Source organism: Solanum dulcamara, chromosome 4 (genome assembly GCF_947179165.1).
Source record: "Solanum dulcamara chromosome 4, daSolDulc1.2, whole genome shotgun sequence".
Classification (NCBI taxonomy): Eukaryota; Viridiplantae; Streptophyta; class Magnoliopsida; order Solanales; family Solanaceae; genus Solanum; species Solanum dulcamara.
In genome coordinates, this window is record NC_077240.1 from 78,624,201 (window position 1) to 78,648,214 (window position 24,014).

At 35.7% G+C, this 24,014-nt stretch overlaps 1 protein-coding gene across 1 annotated transcript; it reads left to right on the forward strand.

The window, feature by feature from the left end:
- Positions 1 to 608: 608 nt before the first annotated feature.
- LOC129887732 (uncharacterized) lies at positions 609 to 22,972 on the forward strand. Its single transcript, XM_055962941.1, has 28 exons — positions 609 to 927; positions 1,031 to 1,125; positions 6,364 to 6,463; positions 6,782 to 6,886; positions 7,051 to 7,213; positions 8,028 to 8,145; positions 8,252 to 8,314; positions 8,433 to 8,513; positions 8,631 to 8,725; positions 8,821 to 8,971; positions 10,590 to 10,676; positions 11,120 to 11,239; positions 11,311 to 11,439; positions 11,525 to 11,622; positions 12,738 to 12,861; positions 13,709 to 13,816; positions 15,405 to 15,543; positions 16,633 to 16,737; positions 17,149 to 17,209; positions 17,326 to 17,401; positions 18,764 to 18,949; positions 19,074 to 19,184; positions 20,142 to 20,303; positions 20,387 to 20,545; positions 20,777 to 21,007; positions 21,180 to 21,344; positions 21,999 to 22,096; positions 22,186 to 22,972. Exons 1-28 carry the CDS (start codon positions 768 to 770, stop codon positions 22,715 to 22,717), a joined length of 3,822 nt encoding a protein of 1,273 aa, XP_055818916.1. The 5' UTR covers positions 609 to 767; the 3' UTR covers positions 22,718 to 22,972.
- The last annotated feature ends 1,042 nt before the right edge of the window (positions 22,973 to 24,014 follow it).

Consider the following 24,014-nt stretch of genomic DNA (forward strand, 5'->3'; position numbering starts at 1 on the left):
AATGATGGAATAAATTATTTCAAACTTGACAATCAAATAAGACAATAAAATTTTATCCTATAACTATTTATTTTTATCCCTCACATCAAACGATCCTTAAGTGCATACTTGTGCATACAAAAAGTTATAGGACATATTTACTAAATGAGACCAAATTAAATAACATGTTTTTGAATTCTGTAAAAAAATATATCATAAGAATTAATTACTAAAATTATAACGCAAGAATTATAATAATTAAAAAGTGATTCAATCAATATTCTTTTATCGACAAATATTATTTATTTCCCGATTTCTTAAATAATTTTGAGATTTTTTCTTTGTTAAAAAAGATTAAATATATAATTTTATCTCAATTTAAATATTTATAAAGCTATTATTTTACATAAAGAATACAATATAATATCACAGTTATAATATAAAAATAATTTCAAATTACTTTACTTATGTGAAAATAAAAAATTAAACAAAACATAAACATTTTATCTCAAGAATATTATTATTCTCAATTAAACAAAACAAACATTTTATCTCAAGAATATTATTATTCTCCGTAAAAACTTTAAAAAGGTGAAAACAAAAAATTGGACTGATAAGCATTACAGCCATTTAATTTGGTTTGGGCCATTAGCCCATAATTCTCATCGCTTCATTTTCTCTTACACAACTCTGGATCTGAGCATAATCGCCGGTGAGATCAAGCGAGCCGGCACCAGCGGCGAGTCGCGAGTCACGACGAGTGAGTTCAATCTCAGTCACTGACGATAATGGATCCGGCGAACTCAACACTTGGCCGAATGCTATTGGATGAGATCACTCCTGTGGTTATGGTTCTCCGTACTCCTCTCATTGAAGAATCTTCTCAGAAGAATCAACTATCCTTCATCCAAATGCTTTCTCCTTTCTGCAATTTCAACAATATCGACGGTCAACTCCATTTCAATGCAAATTTAATGTAGTCTAGTACTAATTTTTGTTTTGTTTTTGTGTGGAACTGTTTGTAAAATGCTTTACTTTATTGGAAATGCAGTGCCAGTTCGAACTGCTAGTGATCAGCCTTACAGACTGAAGAAGTTCAAATTGCGGTTGTTTTATGGTTCAGATATTCGGCAGCCCAATATTGAGGTACTTTCTTAGCTGAAATACTCGACAGACAAGTACACATTTCAGTTGAAGGTCGTATTATTTTTTTGGAAAATAACGTTGCAGTATACATTCATTAATACCAAAAGAAGTAGTAGATGATTTGCTTGCTTGGAATGATTGCACTGTTTCTGAATTCCTTATTTTCATGAAACTAAATTACTGTAGTGCTTCAACCAGCAGCTACTAAATAACAAATTAATTGCAGAGAATTCTTTATGCAATATATTGCTTTGATTTGGAAATTTATGAGGTAGCCTGGTACACAAAATCAGCAGAGGTTTTAGATGTAATTAAAAATAAAAGAAGTGACTTTCTGCTCAAACCAGTAAAACTTGACGAGATCAGGCTTCATCCAAAATATAAACCACCTTTCTCTATGTTTAGACATTATGTAACAAGAAAAAGGAATAGGATTGGGGTGCGATAAGTGCCCCTTGGTCCTTGGTGAATTTTGAAGGTTAAGTTTATTATTATTAAACTCAAAATTGTTAGAGATGAGGAAATAAAGGGGGCTGGGGGTGATTGTTCGATGTAAATAGTGAAGGTAGCAAGCTGTTGAAGAAGCTATAGTAGAGAAACAGAGGCGAGAAAGCAACTCTAAGCCCCAGGGATTAGTTCAAGTGGCAAAGGTGGTGTGGCCTAGTCACAGGTGTGAGCCTTGTTCCACGCAAACTAAGCGTGTTATTTAAGTGGAGAAGGGTAGAGGAGAGAGAAAATTATTCTCAAGTTTTGTTGGTTGCATTTGGTCCTAAGGGTTCAACGGGGTTGGCCCTAGATGGATTTCTTGATTAAAAGAAAAAAAGAGTTGAGCGGAAGAATGAAGAGAAGGGTATGATGACACGAGGATCAAAATCTTTTGGGACCAATATAACATAGTTAGTTAAACCTAATTCACCTCACATTCTGCAAAGACAATTGTTATGACCCATTGGAGCAAAATATTGGACTTTTGGGACAACGTGATGACTTAGAGAGCAAAATCGTGACTTAGAGAACGAGTTCCGTCTTGATACATTTGGAGGACCTTATATTAACACAAGAAAGACTCTTGAAGCTTTGAAACCAAGTTTTGACCTGATAAAGTGAAGATTCGTGAAATCATAAAAAGATATCTATTATGACTATGTATGAACATCCTAACATGACTAGAAATATCTACATTACTAATAAAGTTTGTTGCTTCATCCAAAGAAGTACATGACTAGAATGTGATTCATGTATAGTAGCTCAAAAAGTGAGTATAACATAACATTAATAGAAATATCTACATCTCTTTTTGGTTAGAAAAGTCTCCAACCATTTTTAGACGGAATCTCAGGGTTCATAGTATTTTCTTAATGAGTAAATAACATATTGCATACAATATTTGCACTAAGCTAGTGCAACAGGCGTGATTTCAAGTTGTGCAAAATGCGGATCAGCTATTGCGTCTAAAATATCATCTGCATTTGATACAAAACTAGTTTGCACTAGAAAGCGATCAACAAAATGCATTTGAGTTTAAGGCATTGTATGTTTCTTCTTTGTCTTAAAAGATTTGTCTATTTCTTTCAAGCCAAACAAACCACTAGATAACTTGAGCTCTCAAGGCTCATAGTATTATTAGGGTGATAGTCGTAATTATAAAAAAAATCAATAAAAGAAGAGCTATGGACTGTGTTTTGGAGAGCGAGAAGCGAAGAAAAAAGTGACAAGGGCTCGCTTCACCGAAGCGTGAAGCGAAGCACACACTTTTTTCGACTAAAGCACTATTTAGTACAAAAAAATAAATATAAAATATGCATAGATAAATAACCAAGAACTCAATAGAAATAAAATACTAAGCAAATCTTCAATGCTTAAATTAAAAAGTAAATAGAATTTACCACCAAAAAAATGAAATAATGTAAACAGACATAGAACAGCAAAAACATTACAAAACGGAGGAATTTTTTTAGAATATGGACAAAAAACAGGGCATAACATAGAAATTAAATACAAAGCAAAACAGTGACGAAACGCTTGCTTTTCATAACCCTGGCTATGGATAATTGAGGCTGAAGGTGTTGTTGTCTCCTTATATGATCAAAGGCAGTCCTCACTTCATGTGTTGTTGGACCCATATAGATTATATTGTCTACACTTTAGATGTCCAGTGCTATTGCTGGGCATGTTGGCGAGGAGTTGTTAAAGTGTTGGTTGAGACAATGTACTCTACCTCTGAGGTGGAGGTAAGGTCTCTGTACACTCTACCCTCCTCTCCCCAGGCCCCACCTTATATATTATATTGTCTACACTTTAGATGTCCAGTGCTATTGCTGGGCATGTTGGCGAGGAGTTGTTAAAGTGTTGGTTGAGACAATGTACTCTACCTCTGAGGTAGAGGTAAGGTCTCTGTACACTCTACCCTCCTCTCCCCAGGCCCCACCTTATGAGATTATACTGGGTATGTTGTTGTTATTGTTGGTTGAGACAATGAACTATTATCTTTTTATAGTCTTGAACAATCTCACTTCATAAGCTAGTTTTTTATGATGAGTTTGGCTTAGGGTTCATTTTCTCAACAATAATGATATAAAAACACCTATACTTCAACAATTGTGGACATTAGGCAGGATCAAGGATGGTCCACCTTGAGAAGAAATCTCAATAGTTTGGAACTTGAAGAATACATGTAAACGTTACATCCATTTATCAGTATATCTCCACTTTCGAACAACAACAACAACATACCCAGTGAAATCCTACAAGTGGGGTCTGGGGAGGATAGAGTGTATGCAAACCTTACCACTACCTCATGGAGATAGAAAGGCTGTTTTCGAATATATACCTCCACTTTCTAGTGGAGTTTTTTTTTGGCAAGAGCTACTCTCGCTTTTTTCTTCTCCTCCCCAATCTTTTGGCCTTATATACCGAGGCCCCTTATATCGTCAATTGCTACATCTAGATTGTGGAAAATGACAAATGTCTCACACTTGATTATTTACAAAAAAGAGGCTTCCAGTTACGTAATAGATGTATACTTTGCAAGGAAGATGAACACGGCGACCATCTACTCCTTCATTTTAAAAATATACTATCAAATCCGGAACCTACAACAACAACATACCCAGTGTAATCTCACAAGTGGGGTATGGGGAAGGCGGTGTGTTACCTTGTGAAGGTAGAGAGGTTGTTCCCGGAACTATGTGCATGCCAAGATCTACAATTGAGTTTCAAGGAAAGACATGGCTATATCTTCTACATGTGACACTATTCCTTTTGTAGTATGTTGAATTATTTGGAAAACTAAAGCTCCAACTAAAGTAGCATGCTTTGGATGGGTTGCTACCTATGATACTTGTTTGACTCAAGATGATTTACATAAGAGGGAATTTAACTTATGTGACATGCATTTTCTATGTGAATGCGCCGAGGGAACTGTTAGTCACTTGTTGTTGCACGGTAAACAATTATGGCTAATCTGGTCCTCATTTTTGGACATATATGGTGTTTATTGGTTGATGCCACAAAGCTTTAAAGATTTACTGAATTGTTGGCAAGGTCAGAGTGTGAAAGAAAGCTGAAGAATAATGGCAGCCCATAGGCATCATATGGACAATATGACAGGAGAGAAACAAGAGATGCTTTGAATGAAAAGAGGAGTTGATTGCCTGTGTTAATAAAGATGTTTGCACAACTTGTTTTGTTGGCAAAATGAAAATTTTGTTTATAGATTATCACAATTTATGGTCTCTCCTAGATTCTATTTTTGCATAGTGTTTGATAGAGTCAAGATTTCTGTAAAAGTTGCAGTACCTCCTAGGTACTGTTTTATCAATAAATATTTTGCCTTACCTACCAACAAAAATATGGTCGATTATCGAGAAAAGAGAAAGCCAGAGATTTTTAAGGCCTGAAGGATATTGTTGTTAAGCTGATAAAAAGAAGGATACTATAGTTAAGATCAACACAATTGTGTATTTTTGCTTAGTTTTTGGTGTGACAAGATTACAAAAAAGGTTTGAGTCTTGCATTAATGACCACCCTTGTTCTTTATACAACTTATAATTCTCATAGTACCGTTGGTTTACTCCTATTCATCATTCTCTTTTTCTAGTTAGACTGTTATTTTACTTAGGGGACCTAGTGGTCAATGAAGTAGGTTAGGAACCACTAGGTCTCAAGTTCAAAATTCCAATGCCCACAAGTGGGCTTGTGGAGGGTAGTGTGTACACAACCTTACTCCTACCTTGTGGAAGTAGAGAAGATGTTTCGGATAGACCATTGGCTCAAGTAAAGCATATCAAATCATATATGAAAAGGAAATTTAGTAGTAAAAAAGCCATGTTGAAAATAATGGAGAAAAAAACAGTAGCAACAAAAAATAATACAATAACCAAAGCAAAGGAAACAACAAGTAATAATAAAATTGAAGAATTCATGGATTCGTTAGTCATACATATTTTTTACCATTACACAATGCTTTTTGTGGTGTGCCACCGTAATTTTGTGTGCCAAGTGTTGTTGTCCTTGCTAATTAGGTTTGCCTTATGAGTTTAGAGTTTGATGTCCCAAAGACAACATATAAACCATACAATCTCTTTGAAGTTTACTAAACAAATTAAATGACACAACCATGCATCTTATGAAGGTCCAACTGTCTAATTCTCTCAATCTAAAGTGAAAAAACTGTATGTAATTCTCTAGTGTTGGGAATGTTTCACATCAAAAAACTCGACCATGAGAACAGAGTTGTTAGAGAATTAAATAAGCCTTTTATCATTCAGGGTTTTGAGTTGATACTTGCATATGTATCTCTCCCAAGGGTCTAGTGTGAGCCTCTTCATACCATTGAGGTGGTTTTGGCACAGCGGAAGTGTATGTGATGACATCCCTTAAAGTTCTTAGTTTACAATGGAATAAAGAAAAAGTTCCAAAATATAGTGTTTCATTGACAACATGGTTGCCTAACACCAAGCTTTAATCTTTGTGAAAAAGTGCAGCTTTGCATTTAATCATCTGCCTTTGTGGTGGAACTAGTGATAAACACAAATTATTGGTTTAAATTCCTCCTTCATTTACTTCCTTGTCAAATTGGCCTATTCCTTCCAAAATCTGTTTCTGCTGAGGGCAGAACCATTAAAGTATTCAGTTTATGTTCTATTTGTTGGTTTCTATGACCTGAGAACTGAATGATGGTATCTTTTTTCTGTATTATGCTTATTGCCTTTAAAGTTGACATGTTTCCTCGTCTAGGTTGCAAAGGAGCGGTTAAACCAAGTTATCACTGATGCTGGAGAGAAAGATCTTTCTAACTTATGTTCAGAACCTCTGCAAATTGAGAGTGTGCTCAACTGTATGTTTTATGCCAGTTACATTAAATTGTTAAATTCTTTTTCATCCTAGAAAAGAAGGATATTTAATCTCCAAAGTTATTATTAACGCAAGTGTATCAACTTATAAAACTTAGGACTAGCAAGATTGCAATTCACATTTCACGGTGAACAGCTAGATTTATAACTTGCTTGTTTTGTTCCTGTCCTAGTTAGTTTTTTTGCTTTATTTATAGTCCCATTACCAATTATTCACTTTCTGTGTTTGGAGCTATAAAATAGTTTTATGTCTGGAAGTGTGTGATTGTGTTGGACTAATTCCCTTATGATGTGCAATGAAGCTTCTCAAAACGAGTTCCTACCATCATGGTTCCAATATTTCAACAAAGAGCTAGTACGTATGGTCTCCTTTTCAGAACATGAAGCTTTTGACCATCCTGTGACATGTAAGCTATCTTTTTTTAATCCAACACTTTTTGAGTTACTTCCCCCCTGTACTCCTTGGTTTTCACTTCTCTTTTCCTTTTTAAGAAATGAGGTTCCATCTTACTTTACTAAATTTATGTTTCTGGCTTACAATGCTCCTACATCTGTTGTGATCATAATATAGGTCTTTTGGCTGTTTCTTCACGGGATGAAGATCCTATCAACAAATTTGTTGACCTATTTAACATTAATCAGTTGCCTTCCCTACTCAATGATGGTTCAATGGATCCAAAAATGCTAAAGCATTTTGTATTGGTACACGATGGTGAGGAAGTTCCATTAGAAAGGTTTGATGCTCTTTCCTTCTGAAATTTTCCAGAGTGTAATCTAACACAGTGATTTATAACATTGAAATTGTTTACATCACAATCTCAAATCCATGAGGAGTGGAAGTTGAAGTACTTTAATAAAAATATAATCAGTGTCATTCAACACATTTATACTCTCACATTTCTGTCGCTTAGTTATTTTGTCACTTTAATGCTCCCAAGGCCTTGGTGTAGTGTTAAGAGCACATGTAATGTGTAGATTAGGCACCTGTCATGGGTTTGAATCATACAACAAACAAAATCTGGTATTTAAGTGGAGAAGAGTAGAGGAGCCTAGGCACTGCCGGTAGGTCCTTTCTCTTCCTTGTTTCTTGCTTCTTCGTCTCTCTGATCCCGTCTCTTGTCATTCGTTTCTTTTCCTAGATCTTCTAAGTGGTATCTCCTTACTTAAATAACCTTCAAACACAACAAGGAGCCTTGTCAATGCTCAATCACGACATATAAATCACTTAACAAGTCCCAAAGCCGCACAAAGTCATGTTGATGCAAACTACATGCAGTGTCATCAAGGATTTCACGTTTAACTTAGTCTTGGGATGAATATGCCGAACATAGCTATAAAAAGAGGCACACAACTTAAGAGGAGTAGTATGTTATGATGTTCATACTTATGTAGGCCTTTCATTATAGTCCTTTTCCCCACTGCATTTCAAACTATCAAATCTGTTTCCAGGCTTATGGTTTAGTCTTACTTTGGTGTTATTTTGATTACAAAAAGATGAGCTCAATTTTGCATGATGTGGCTGCTAATGATGCTCTGTATTTTGTACAGAGCAACCAAAACCTTGGCAGAGATGAGCAGCACTTTTGGGGCTAATTGTTGCCATTTGCTGTGTATTAACTCCTCTAAGGATGGCTCAGAAGAACATGAAAACCTATGGTCTGCTTATGTAAGAGAACCTTCCGAAGCTCATCTGTTTCACATCATATCTATTGTCTTTGTTATCTTTGTTTATTAGATAGAGTAAAGAAAAATTATTTTCTTGTGTTTTACAGAAAACTGATATTTCACATGGCCAGCAGCTACGTTGCTTCCTTAGCTCAGATGACTTGGATGAGGTATTTGTTCCTGAACCTTGTATGGCCTGAACTTAGAGGTACTTTCTTAGGATAGCTGGTCATCGACATCTTTCTCCTTGATATAAGTACTTATTTACATGTGTGTTGAATTGAGCAGCTGAAAAAATTTGTACAAGATCTATCGTCTAAACATATTATTCCTCATATGGAGCAAAAGATCCGTCTTCTTAACCAGCAGGTATCTACCCCCAAACCCGACCCTGGTTTTTGGAATTTTATTTTATTTTTTAATTTTGGAAGTTGATGATAACATGTATGCTATCGTTTTTTTTTCTGACTTAGTGCTAAATTTCAGGTTTCTGCAACAAGAAAAGGTTTTAGAAACCAAATAAAAAACTTGTGGTGGAGAAAGGGTAAAGACGATGCTCCAGAAAACCCAGCTGGTCCAACGTAATTCTGCAAGCTCGTCTTTTGTCTAGTTTGTGGCATGGTTGTGTTTTCATTTTCTTTTCATGACTAATGAGACTTTGTGATTGCTTTTCAAGGTATACTTTCAGCTCAATTGAATCACAAATAAGAGTTTTGGGTGATTATGCCTTCATGTTACATGATTATGAGCTTGCATTGTCTAACTATCGTCTACTTTCTACCGACTACAAGCTCGACAAAGCATGGAAACACTATGCTGGTGTTCAGGTAGTTCTTGACACTATGTATGGGCTTCCATTGTCACTAGCAGTGTACTTGTTGTAAGCTAAATTTCTGGATAATACATGTCTCTGGAATGATTTCCTTCACTTAATAAAGGTCGTGCCTTTTCGTAACTTGGGTTCCCAAGGTGCAGTTGCTGGTCCATGTTGTTAGATGAGCAAAATAACAAGTGTCCAGTGAAACCTCGGTACTTTTTGTGTATTTTGCTCAATTATGAGTTTTGTAAGTTCTTGTGTCTATTTGGCCTAAAGAGTTATTCAATTGGCGAATGGAATTCTTAAATCTTAAATACCTCTGAAAATATGAAGCATTTTGTGTTTTTATTGCATATTTCACGAAATGAATTGAGATTTGGAAAATAGTAAGTGCTAGCAGATGAGCTCATTGGACACCATCTGCATCATCATATCCTCTGGGTGCATCAAGCAGCACCTTGTTTTTTCTTTTATTTAGTTGATCCATGCTAGTGGTAATAAACTGCTAATGCATTGTAAATTACTGGTAATGCACCTCACAAATTGTAAACGGTCTCCTTCACTGTCTTTGAGATTATGAATAATCTCTGAATAATGCACTTCCCTTTTTTACTTTTTATATTTAGACATGAGAAGTTTTTCTCCATTATGTATTTTTCTATTAGTGGCTTTAAAACAAGAAATTTGAGGTGCAATATAGCTTTCCTCATCATGAGTTTGCCATTTGGATTCAGAATCTTTGTTGATTTCGGCTGGTTTTATTTTGATTTTGATCCTTGAGGACCTGTTTTGTATTTGGTTTTGAAGAATTGATGGTTTGTGTGTTGGAAGAATTGTTTTTCTTAAACAGCCTTTCACTGTTTTTGGTTTTCCTGAAAACAATCATTTAACGTTCTGGTTTTAATTTGGAAAACAAAAATGCTGTTTGAATAACAAAATTGGCCCTTAGTTTGGACTAATAAAGCAGGTCTTCTTACTATATGAACCAGTTAGACATCTGTGCCATGGAGTTGTCTTCTTTTTGGGAGGAAAAAAAGGAAATTGTTGCGATTGTCAAATTTGGTGTGGTTAAACCAAGTGGACTTAAAAAATAGCTATTTTTGATTTACCTATTATTTTATATGCAATCGTTCATGAATGTAGTTGCATATCCAATTTATTTTGGGATAAGACCTACTTATAGGTTAATGTGAAGGTATATCAAACATTTTGAGAGAACTGGAGTGTTAAATACATTGAACTAGAGTTAGAGTATATTATTGGTGGGGTGAGCTTGGAATATCTTGGGTTTCTATTTGGATGTGTCTTATTATTGATTCAAATACTGCATTTTCCATCAGATACTCTTCCGAGGAGGGGAGATCCAATAGAGATGAGAAGTAGTTAAAACATTAATTACTTGTTGACCTTCTTTCTTTGTTTTTGATGCATATGGGGTGAATATGCATACAGCTGTAATCAACTGTAGTTATAGAAGGGTCATGAATGATGAACTTCTACTTAATGCTTTGCCTGGTTTTATAATCTTTCCATTGTGTTCTAACCTACACTATCAAATCCAAATTTTCTGATTACGAGCTTTTTTCTTGATGCATCTTGCCCTTAATTTTTTTCAACTCATATTGCAGGAAATGATGGGACTGACCTACTTCATTTTGGACCAGTCGAGAAAGGATGGTGAATATTGCATGGACAATGCATTTACTACATATTTAGTATGTACGCATCCCTCTTCTATGTCAGTTATTTGAACTTTTCTCTAGTCTGTCAATTTTATTGGAGTTGTCTTTTTAATTTCTTCACCAGCTACCACTGAAAAGGAGAAAAAAGGGAAGAGAATGTGCTTCACAATTTTTAATATATTTGGATAAATCAAGGAAAAGATGGTAGTATTCACTACTGATAATTGTTTAGAAACCTGTTTCTCTTAAGATCTGCATGTTAAGCTTTTTAAATGACCTAGCAACTGATGGCTCAAATTTGTTGTGGTATTGCATACTTTTTAGTTTATTTAGGTGCTGATATTCTGGATTTAAGTGTTTGCTGTTATTATTTTTATAGTTATTTTAATTATGATTATTGGCCTTAGATGTAATATAAATACGATCGAAGGTTTTGTACGGTTTTGGTTGATGGATGAAACATTATTTTTTTGCAGAAAATTGGATCATCAGGTCAGAGAAATGCTACACGTTGTGGTCTTTGGTGGGTAGAAATGTTGAAGGCCAGAGATCAGTACAAGGAGGCTGCCAGTGTATACTTCCGTATCTCTGGTGAGGTAATGCCCAATTTAGATATCTTGGTGGATGACAATCCTTATTTCCTGTTCTGAAGAGGTTTATTCTTTAGGAACCCCTCCATTCAGCAGTAATGCTCGAGCAAGCATCATATTGTTACTTGTTTTCCACTCCCCCCATGTTGCGCAAGTACGGGTTTCATCTTGTTCTTTCTGGGGACCTGTATAAAAAATGTGATCAGGTATTTGTTCTCACCCAATCATGCATATAGGTTCTTAAAATGCTGTGATCTAGACTGTAACTATTTATTCCGTCTCCATTATCAGATAAAGCATGCAATTCGAACATACAAAGGCGCTCTTTCTGTTTTCAAGGAAACTACATGGAGACACATTAGAGACCATGTTCATTTCCACATAGGGAAGTAAGTTATAAACAACCTCCTTTTTTTTTTTTTTTTGAACTGGTAACTAGTATTCCTCAGCATTTTAGGGCTATGCTGGCAATCTCCAAAAGGTGATCTACAGAGTGAAAGTAATTACAGAAGTCTTTGAAAGTCCATTATCTGTACTTCATCATCTATACATTGCTCTTTACACCAAAAACATAGAGAACTGGTACAATTCCATTTGATTTTTTGAATGGAGTTGAACCTGTTTTCAAAGATTCTTCATTCCATATGTTCCACCATATACAAGCTGGGACTGTACCCCATAGCTTTTGATACCCCCTTCTAATCCAGCAGCTCAAGAGGCCTGCTATGTGTTTGGGCATGGTCCACCTCTTCTTAGTCAAACTAATAAAAACCAGTGTAGTCAAAGGCGCTCTTTAAGAGCACTTAAGCCTTGAAACGAGGCTCAAAACATGTTGAGCGCTTCACCTTGCTTTATGTGCGCTTTAGTGTCATCATCAAGGTTCGAGGCGAACTTTTCCTTGCCAATGAGTCTCTTTTGAAGAAGTGACACTAAACAATTGATATTTCACTTTATCATAATTTTTTTTCAATTTCCTTGGTCATATATTTGTCATTCATGTTTATAATTATTAGTCTTGGACTAAACATATATATTTGTATTTTTTTCTCCCTTTGCACCTTTTTTCATTAAAGCCCACACTTTATTTGCGCTTTGCGCTTAAAGCCCCAACGGACCTTAGGGCTGTTTTGCTCTTTCGCCTTTGATAATACTGATAAAAACAGCCCAAACCTGAGTTGAACCTCCTTGTTTTTTTCAGCATCGTACTTAGATCATATTGGTCCTGTCAACAGACAAAACTGCTTGGAAAAGCAGTTGACACCATCGTTCCCACAGCTTCTTGTTTTTGTCCTTCCTCTTAACTTTCTTATTGCATTGGTTATGCCATATCCTTGTACCAATCTAGCAAAAGATTTACTCCCTCCACTGCGACTGGTTATAATCATAAAAGCTAGTTAAGATATCATTCAGGAATTAGTAGTAACATAATAAGGTTGTCATTTATTCAGGTGGTATGGTTTCTTGGGGATCTTTAATGTTGCTATTAATAATATCATTTATTCAGGTGGTATGGTTTCTTGGGGATCTTCGATGTTGCTATCAAAAATATGTTGGAGGTTCTAGCTTGTGGTCATCAATCTAAGACAACACAGGAGTTATTCCTAAAGGACTTCCTTCAGATAATTCAAGTAAGCACTAGTTTTGGTTCCTGATATCCGCCTGTTACTTACCCGTGAGTGTCTCCCCCCCCCCCTCCCCCCCCCCCCTCCCCCGGTTGGTTGTCTGTTCATTTCTTGATAAATATTATTGTGTACAGTGAAACTGGTTATATATCATGTCAAGATCATTAGATTGCCAGTTACATATCATGGAATTCTGGATTTACAGGTCTACCAGTTGCTAATTTTCCTTGATGAGATTCGATTACCAACTCCAATCTTTTGAATAATCAGGACCTGGAAATTGATTTCAGATGAAATTTATATTAGCATCCAATAGAAATGAGGTGTTAGTGACTTTCAGTATTCAATAGACCAGAAGACAGAAAGAATGCCCTGTTTGCAGGATTTGATGCTTCTAAATTTAAACTGAGCAGTTTAATTTAGCCCACTGTTGTCTTTAAAAGATGGTAATTGCCAAAAATTGCTGAAGATAATTTGGTGTGCTAATATGTATTAGCTTCAGCATTGCCAGAGACAATTTCCTTGACCTATGGTTTTGATTATTTATATAAATATGCCAACTAAAAAATTAAAAACTTGGCTTGTAGAATAGTTCTCTTAATTTAGATACATGGAACGATCTTGATTTTGATTTCACTTAATCTTGTTTTTTCACAGCCATTTCTGTTTTGATTTTAATTTTTATGGATTAATGACAAGTGCATTGAAGATGCACGTGTTGCTTTGCAAGAGTTCTTAACATACTGCTTTGTTTTTTCTTCATCTAGTTATGTTGCATATTTTTAATCATTATTGTTCTTGATCTGAAATATATATTGTCCTTGTTTACACTTTTGTTTGTAATATTATGAAGCAAACAGGCAAAACATATGAGGTACCAAAGCTGCAATTACCAGTAATCAACATCCCTTCAGTCAAAGTGGTGTACGAGGATCATCGTACCTATGCATCCCAAGCAGCTGTAAGCTACTTAGTACTTTCTAAATCTTTTACTTCTTTCTATTTGTTTGCCGTTTTCTTCTCTTTCCGTTCTTTTTTGTGGTTTTCTAGAATCTATTAAATGCCCAAGGCCTTCTGACGTGTTACTCTGCCCGTCATCAGGTTTAAATTATCTGTTTCTGTTAGGCAGTGAATGATGCAAATTTTTGGTGCTACTTAATAATACTTATATAGTCTTCCTATTCAATGGTCGGTCTCTTTCGTTACTGTTGCCTTTTGTTTTCTCTTGATTATGTGTTTTCCCTTGGTTTTCAGCCATTGATCCACTATGTTCATCCTCATTTTCTTGCATTCTTGTAACTGTGAGAAAATACACTCAAAACATTTTGCTGGTAAAACTGGGCTAACAAAGCAGGATCTTATTAAAGTAATAGACTGTAACCACTTAGTCTTGAAATTCTCTACCTAATTTTTTATCTTCCCAGAGTTCATTAATTGCTTCTTCTGATGGTCACTGTTTACTGTGCTGATCATCGTCACAAATCATTTCGCTAAAAACTTTTGTTCATGAACTATTTCGTGTTTTAATTTTGAGGGGATGGCCACCTCGTGATTTGTCTTTGCCTATTAACTTGCCTATTACACCCTAAAACATTAAAATCTATTTCCATAGAATTATCCAAGATATGAAGTGATCAACATCTAGTTGTTGAAGTTTGTTGTTCGTAAAACAACAATTATCATAAACCTGCAAATTGATAATAACATCTAAAACATATAAACCAACAATGTTATGCATCTTGGGAATATATTCTAATTTGGTTTGGGACATTCCTGTTGCTCAACACAAATTAGAAAATAAAATGTTTTGTCTCATGGAATATCTTTGTGTTTTGAGTAATGTTATTTCCCATTTGTCCTCGTTAGACCGGTCACTTTGTGTTCCACTGCTTTTGCTTTGATGTGTTCTTCATGAAGATTGGGGAATCATTGTTCATCTCTTGGGTAGTGACCCCTTCTTTTGGTCAACATTTTGGCTTTCCTCTCTTTTCTGTTGGTTATTTCTTTGCGGGTGTGCTTTTTCCGCTGTATACTTTCTCAGTTAATTACTATAGATCTGCTAGACTTCGAAGTTACCCAATTAACAACAACTCCAGATGTGAGATCCTCACGAATGTTGCAAAAACAAACTGCTTCTGAATCAACTAAATTCTTCCACCTCGTATGCTCAACACCATAAATTCAAATCCTTGATTCAGTTACACACTTTACTGGTCTTTTCCCCCCAATTTCTTTCTTGTTCCATGTTCTTATATTTTCCACTCCATCCAGGCTGTTGTCTGTTATTGGCATGTCATATAAGGTTGACTGAAGTCAATGAACATACTATGTCATTTTAAATAAAATGTAGTGTTTGAAAATTTGTTGTTCCATCCCCCCCTTTTCATCCTTTCTATCAACCAAAGCTTTCTGCTGCTGTGGCATAATAGAGTAACTGCATTCATTGGACTTAATTATGTCTTTGTTTATATTTATGATTTCCTTTATATATTTACAATTTCTGATACAATCTTTATTGTTTTTCTTCCTTTTTTCTTTTGGAATGTCAGATTCATGTCAAAGAAAGTATTTGGCGATCATTAGAGGAAGACATGATTCCAACATTGTCAAGTAAGAGTAATTGGTTGGAACTGCAATCTAAAATTTTGCCAAAGAAGTTTAAAGAATCCAACATTTGTGTAGCTGGAGGTAAGTGGCTGATCCTATTTCACTGTTGATAAATTTATACTCCTGTCTTTTGCTGATGAGCATTTGTTAAACCATGATTGAGTTTGTTGTGTCCTTAAAAGAAATGCTGCAATGCATCCAAGGGACGCTAGACAAATAGACACAAGATAAAGGATTACTAGAAACAGCAGTGTACCTCCAGTAGGAGTAACTACAAGGAGTAGTAAGTTTAAATTAAAAGTTATCCAATGATAGACAAAGCACTGTTTTGGAACATTACTGGATCTTCCAAGAAGCCAGTCTCCTTACAATTGTTTCAATAACATCACTCCAGACTTCAGTAAACCTGAACTTGGCACCTAAAGGAAGTCCCTGATAAATTTTGGTTAGAGAACCAATATTGCAACATAAAATATCAGCTAGTTCCCTCAGATTTGGGACATCATTGATAGGATATTGGCATATAGATGTGTAATCCTGGTAAGGCCTCAAATATTAGAAGGGTAAGGTTGAGATAGAGGACTTGGAGTTTTTCTGCTCCACAAAAAAAATAAAATGTAACGTCTACATATAGCAGATGTTAAATTGAAATTTCATTCCCAGGGTTTGTACCCACTTCAAGTCCTCTTATCCCGCAACACTAACATATGGTTTTAGCACGTTCATCACCAACTTATGGTTTTAATACGCTTAGCACAAGCGTGTACAAGATGGTTTTCACCGGCTCACCATCAACAAAAAGATTGCCTAAACTTTCTCTCATTTGAAGGCTGGGGCTTTTACAGGAGTTTAGTAATAAAGAATTCTAACCTTTCATAAATTAGTGTTTTACTCTAGCACAATGAAAATGAACGCTCTTTGTAGTTAGATAAGCTAGACATTAGGCTAAAAGTGTCCTCTCTCTCTTTTCTTTTTTAAAAAGTTTAGGCTTGAGAATATCTCACTGATTTGAGAAGATTAAGATAAATAATTTTCCAAGAGAGCTCTGTATTCTTCGAAGTGTTTATCTTCTATTCATAATCTTCCATCGGTATAGTGATTTTTTCTTTTTCTACATTATCTTGTTAATTTCCTAAAATATCCGAGTTATTCTTGCTTCATTTTTTGCAGAGGCTATCGAGATATCCATTGAATTCAAAAATCCACTTCAAATACCTGTTCCAATAGCTGGTGTTACCCTAATTTGTGAACATTCTCCAGTAGTATCTGAACTTAGTAAGTACAATAGCCTGTTTAATGCCATCTTCTTTCTATTTGTCGAAAAACAAAATTGCTCTCTTTATACCTCTCCCCGTCTGGCCCAAAGTTCTCACCCTTTGCTTTTCAGAGACAATTTATTGAACTTTGACTGCACTTTTAACAACTTCATACTTTAAGAAGAAATAATCTTCATTTATCTCTCAGATATCCAGATATTTTGTGCAAATATTTGCAAAAAGTGGTCAAGTTATCCCTCAGAAAGCATATATTTAAGAGTTTTGGGATGAACGGAGTATTATTTTCATTCCTTCTCACTTGATAATGAAATTGATAAGCTTTTCAGTTTGCTTCCTAACAAATATTTTCTCCCTTAATACAACTATTGCAATATCAGAATTATACTAAGTTCTAGTATGAATGATGTAGATGCAAATAATTCAATTGGTGATCAAAATGGTGAGACATCAAACACATCAGCCACTAGTTGGTAAGTGTATAGAAACTTCCAGAGTTTGACTTTCCGGCTCGGTTATGTTTTTTAGATGATAATTTTATCCCCTTTACATATGCATATGATGCTGCACATGTTATTTGATGCTTCAGGAATTTTGCTTCTGATACATCTTCATTTACATTATCGGAGGCTGATGTTGCCTTAGGAGAAGGTGAAACAGTACTGGTGAGTTTTTGACAAGTAATTGAACATGTCTATCTGGCTGCTTGTAGATTTCGTTTAGGCTTTTCTTCTTCTCCCTGTTCTACTTGGGAGGGGTGCTGAAGCTGTTATAGGAAAAGATGACATAATCTTTTGTTTCTAGTGTCTGACAAATTTGGCAAATTATGTTATAAGAATCCACCGTCTAGCAACAAAGATTAGTTATGAAAAGACTGGAGCATATAAATTTGAGGCCTCAGCAAAATTCAAGCAACTGAGATGGAAAGAATCATCCTCTAGTGCTGCATCAATGCATCTTCATTTTAAAACCCTTTCTTTTGCTGTTGAAGCTCTCCATTACGGCATTACTTTTACATGACTAGTTGGTTGAGTTGTCCAAAGCTTGCAGGTCTGAGAGCTAATGATTTCAGATGCAAAAAACGCAAAATATTTTTCGATCTGATTTTTCAATTAAATTTGGGTTCAGTGTTGTGATTTCTACTACCAAAACTTATCCCTTCTTAAATCATAAGCTAGACTTGCCTCTTGCTCTTGCTCTCTGTTGTTTGCTGGTCAAACAGACAAGGCATATGATAAAAATGGATCACTTCCTTTTCATTCTAAAATTAAACTACCAGTTCTGTTTACCTATTTATCTGGTAAGTAAACAGTAATTTGTTGTATGGCGATTGCCTCTTTCTTAACGTTCTCTTTGTCTGTGTCCGGTAGTTTAATATGTCTGTTTTGTGATGCTGTAAGAACTGGGAACTTAGTTTTTTGTTCTGTACATATTGGTATAATCAGAATACAAGTTACGATGAAAAACCTTGCCACTTGGTCCATGAAATGTGTGAGAGAATCTGAGTAATCATTTCAAAACCTTAGGCAATAAGTGGAGTAACCCAAGATCTTCATACACATCTTCCAGCATGCCTTACTTGATTTGGGGTTCACAAATTAACTTATGTGCATCTGGACTGATTTACCTGGTAATTATTACCTCCCACTAACACAAGTATCGGGTGACTTTGAACATCAAGATAAATAACAGCAACATCATATCTAGTGTAATCCCACAAGTGGGGTCAGGGAAGGTAGAGTGTAAGCAAACCTTACCCCTTATCTTGGGAGGTAGAGAGGTCAATGAAGTAGTAATTGCCACCAAGATATATGTAAATAAGAAAAATTCACCCAGTGTTTGTTGTCTTTGCTGAGATTTGAAACCAGGTCTACTTCATTGACCACTAGGCCACACTTTTGGGTGCAATTCCAGTGTCGTCCCAGCATCTTATGTCGATTTCTTTCTTTCAGTAGCTTTGTGATTCTGATGTTCCATGGTTGTAGTTTACCTCTGTTGTCTTATCATATCACTATCTCAACTTTCAGGTACAGCTAACGGTTACTCCAAGAGCAGAAGGTACTCTCAAGATAGTTGGTATAAGATGGAAGCTGTCAGGCTCGTTGGGAGGATTTTGTACTTTTGATTCCGACTCGGTCAGAAAGAAAGTAATGAAAGTAAACAGGAAATCTAAACAATCTACATTCGATAACCTGAAGTTCTTAGTCATAAAGGTGATTTCATCCTTCCATGTCTACGGGTTTATTACTTGTGATGTAGACAGTTTAAGATGTTTTAGTATTTTGTACTTGGATGGCCACAGTTACATTTCTATATGACTTGATTGACCATATGCAGAGTTTACCAAAGCTTGAGGGCTTCATTCATCACCTCCCGGAAACAGTTTATGTTGGTGATTTGCGGTGTATCGCTCTGGAGTTGAAAAATCCATCTAAAATTCCAGTTAAAGTATGGTTCTTCTTTTACACCTTATAAAAAAAGTATGGTTCTTCTTTTACAGCATGTAAAGAATTTCCTCATGTCTGAACATTAGAATGATGAACATGCCTAGTTCTTATTTTCCCCTAATAATCATCAAATATCACCTAATAAAGCTGTAGGATGCAATTGCTGCTGTTACATCGGCTAAAAATGGGCTGTGTTCAAAAGGCAGCTTCAGACCTGCCCTACTTCGTGGGCAAGACAAGTCATTAGTCAGGACTCCATAGGATTGATAGGATACATTGCCTTACAGTCAGGTCTTGGAAGATATTCTAAGCGGAACAGTAATTCTCAAATACAGGATGACCGGAACTATAATCAAGGCTGAGAACAAAGTCTGGAAATGTAAGACCGAAGTTCTCTTGTTTCAAGAGAATGTCTGTGTTTACAGCTAAAGAAGTAGTAAACTGAAGAGAATCTTGGGAAAGCATTTCATTCAATGTCATCACCTTTTCTTTTTGGCTATAACCATCTTGTACTTAGCTGGTACCCACTGAACTGACTAATCCACAACATATATTCATTAAAGAGATAAATTTAAGAATAAATATATTTTCTGAGCCAAGTCTTGGAGTTACTAGCTAATCCACCAAGCTGCATAGCTTCAATTGCTATTATCACCACCTAATACTTCTAGGTTAAGCACCTCTTTTGTTTTAATAAAAATCTGCCGCTACTGCAAGCAAATAGGTTACAGTGTCTGATTCATCAAACTTACTCATAATAATCTACATCGAGGTATCTAGATAATATAAATTGAGATTATTTTGATACATATGAACTGAGAGATGCCTGTGTAATGGATACATGCATTGCTTGAAGATGAATTGGCATATATGGTTGTTAAACTAATAATATCAATTTGGAGCATCGTTTGTTAAAAAAAAAATTGTTCTAATGATGATAGCTGTAATGTCCTGGCAGAAGTTGAAGATGAAGGTCAGTCCGCCAAGGTTTCTCCAAATTGGACACAAGGAAGATCTGGAAGTTCAGTTTCCTGCTTGCTTGGAAAGAAAAAATTCAAGACAAAGTTCTTTGAGGTCAAAGACTGATAAAGTATCAGATGGCATATTTCCTTTACCTGAGGTCAGTGTGGGCTAAAGATGTTAGCCATCTACATTTTAAGCTGGGATCAGGCCCCTTTATCTTTTCTGTGTTTTTTTTTCTAGGACACATCAATTGCTGATGGAACTCCAATCTCATGGCCTCTCTGGCTTAGGGCTGCAGCTCCCGGGAAAATGTCTTTATATTTATCAGTATACTATGAGATCGGAGACATATCAAGTGTGATGACATATCGGACCTTACGTGTGCACTTCAATATAGAGGTTGGTTCCTGCTATTTGCTAGATATTCATTGTGTAGATTTATTGTGATGTTTCCAGTTGAGAACAGTCTCACGAATCTGAGCAAGTGCTATTAGTTTTACAGTTTCTTTATCCTCTCAGCTGGTGTGTCTATTGATCAAAAGTGAGCAAGCTGCTTTTCCAAAAAAAAATCTCTTACAAGTACCTGCAATGTTTTCCTTGCTGTGAAGTATCTTATATATCACTTTATAGGTACTACCATCTTTGGATGTGTCTTTCCAAATCAGCCCTCGTCCATCTAGACTGCGGGAGTTCCTTGTCCAAATGGATGTTATCAATAGGTCAAGCTCAAAAGGCTTTCAGGTTCACCAATTGTCATCTGTTGGAAATGAATGGGAGATATCATTGCTCGAACCAACTAAGGTCCTCCCTTCAGATTTTCTACTGGCTGGTCAAGCAATTTCATGGTTTCTCAAGCTCAAGGTTAGAAATGGAGTGTTTCCTTGTTCTGTTTACTAATTTGACGCAGTTCAACTTCAGCTTTCCAAGATATATTCCCTCTCTGATATTACGATTCAAGGATTCATTTTTTAAAATTTAACCCATCTAATAACTGTTTTTTGGTTTATATAATGGAATTCCTTTTTGTAATCAGAATTGTAGGTCGGTAACTAATCATGACAGTACTACTTCTCTTTCCCCTCCGGAGAAAGCAGACATCAACTTGCTCAGCGGAAGTGAAATACTCTTTGATCTATACAGCTCTCCCTTGTCTGAATTTCACCATTATGAACGAGTGCATCAGAGAATATCGGATCAGGTTCATTTATTACTCTGCTGAATTTCTGATTAATTAGAAGTATACTAGTGTTGTATTGTCATCAATACTGATTATGGGCAGCCCGGTGCACTAAAGCTCCCGCTATGCGCGGGATCCGGGGAGAATAAATGCGCAAATGAATAAATGCGCGGGATGCGGTGACAAATATGAGGTTCTTGTGCTTGTAGTTATAGTTGAAGTATAAACAGTAGTGAGAGTATTAATGGATAGTTATAATGAGTGATATTTTTGATTGCTCAGTGGTTAAAGGTTCCACGAAATAAATATACAACATACCCAGTATAATCTCATATGCGAGGTCTGGAGAGGGTAAAGTGTACACAGACCTTACCCCTACCTCGTGGAGTTGGAGAGGTTGTTTCCGAAAGACAAGTGTACACAAACCTTACCCCTACCTTGTGGAAGTAGAGAGGCTGTTTCCGAAATATCCTCGGCTCGAGTAACGCACATCAAAGCTGTTTAAAAGGAAAATACAAATGTAAAGAGGCCACAATATAAATATGTACTACTATTATATTTTAGAGTTCATTTGGCTTGTATATTTATGATTTGGTAATGAATGTGTACAGTCCCTTACTATCCCTAACTGGCTACTGCTATACTCAAAAAATTCTTTTAATTTGAATTGATCAGGAGCATGAGGACACGGTTGACTTTATATTGGTATCCAGATCACAAAGTGAGGAGAATAAATGCGCAAATGTTTTCTCGCATCACATTTGTCACCGCAGGCAAGGATTCTGTCATGAGAATTATAAACAAATGTATACATACGTGTTTCACTTATAATGCATACAATCTTGTTTGTTCCATTTTGCAGTGTCAGGACGAGTAGCCCAATATGGTGGATAATGGATGGCCCCCGAACTGTAAAACATGATTTTAAGGAACCTTTCTATGCGATTACACTAAAGATGATGGTCCACAATTCCTCCGATGATGTTGTGTCCATTCGCTGTAACCCCTCTGATTCTGCAGTCAACATCAGCTCATCAGGAAATGCATCAGCAGCTTCTGGAAATGAAGTTGGCTGGCACTATTTGTCGCTGTCAAATGACATTAAAATCACTTCTGATACCCCAGGAACTCGAGTAGTGAAGCCAATGTCGTCTGATGCAGTTCTGCCTTTCATTTGGTCAGCTTCAAGTTCTACTCATTTTACACTCGACCCCTTATCATCTAAGGAAACTCCTCTGGAAATTTGTGTATTCTCACCTGGCACATTTGATCTATCAAACTACTCATTGCACTGGAGTCTTTCATCCGAGAGCGATCAAAGAGATGAATCGAGAGCTTCATCCGGTACGTGCCATGGCCATCCATTCTACATAACAGTGCTGCAGCAAGATTGAGAACTTTTGAGAATTGGCAAATCAACGTGCAGTGATTTTGTACCATGTAAATTATGATGTTCTTGTATTTACACAAATAGAAACGTCATAATTGGGAAAAATAAAACAATTTTGACTGGTAGCAATAGAATACGAATCTAATTTGTTTCAAGCCTCTTGGGACCACATACAAGCTTGTAATCCACCCATTTTGTGGTTTAAGAACATGGAAAGTAGACATTTTTATTTCGTGATACCATATTTTCTATTTCATTACTTTAATTTGTTCTACTTGAGTCGAGGGTCTTCTGGAAACAACTTTTCTACTTTCGAGGTATCTCTAGTTTTTGTGACATATTAGAGGACCATTTCAATTTATCTCTAGTTTTTGTGATATATTGCATTGATAATTTATCATCTTTGTTTTATTTTATGTGAAAGTGTTTAATAGGGAAATTATCACTATTATTAATATCGATCTCATCAAGAAAAAACTTTTAAACTCATCCAAAAACTTGTTTAGAAATATCGTAATAAAAGAAGCATACCTTGATAGAAGTTTGTCAATAGGGATCATATTTGACCAAATAAAATGGTTCAATTCCTACCTAACTTACAATAAAAACATCCATAGAAGGGGATAAGGCATGATCATTAAAGGGAAAATAAAAATGCTAAAATTAAATATTTTTCAATAGAAATATATCATCATTTTCGAGACAAACAAAAAATGAAAATGTGTTGCATGAAATAATATTCAGACGAAGTGGGGGGGGGGGGGGGGGGGGGGATTGAGGGGCTCACAATCAAATGCAAAGCAATAATGTTTTATGTGAGCAAAATAATTTAATTAGTGGGCAAATTGGCTTAGGACAAAAGTAATTAACTTTGGACGTGTTTTGGTCGGCCAATAATCAGAGATGGGCAGGCAAAATTTGAATATATTTAAGAAGCCAAATGGTTCATCTAACTATAATTTGGAATATGTTTTAATATATAAAATACATTATCCTAATTATACTAAGCTGTTAAAATCTACCAAATTCCATTATCCTATTGATCACTTTGTTAACAATATCGAATGAGGTTAAAGAATTTGGGATCATCGATCTCATAGAGATCCATAAAGATTGGGAAGATCGAGTAGATGTCGATCGATGGTGTGAAAATATTTTTTGATCCTGAATTCTATAAATTATCATTTTTGGCGTTTTGGGGTTAAGAAACAGAAATTTATGATTTTTTAAAATTTTCAGTATGTGTTAGTTCATAATTTTTTTGAATTTTTTTAATCATCTTTATTAGGCCTCAAACTTGA

Bases quoted from the DNA above. Each gene is read 5' to 3' on its own strand.
- LOC129887732 (XM_055962941.1), top strand. From the start codon at position 768: ATGGATCCGGCGAACTCAACACTTGGCCGAATGCTATTGGATGAGATC. The intron at 1,126-6,363 runs GTACTTTCTTAG...TTCCTCGTCTAG, and splicing joins TTCGGCAGCCCAATATTGAG to GTTGCAAAGGAGCGGTTAAA. The intron at 11,440-11,524 runs GTATTTGTTCTC...CTCCATTATCAG, and splicing joins TGTATAAAAAATGTGATCAG to ATAAAGCATGCAATTCGAAC.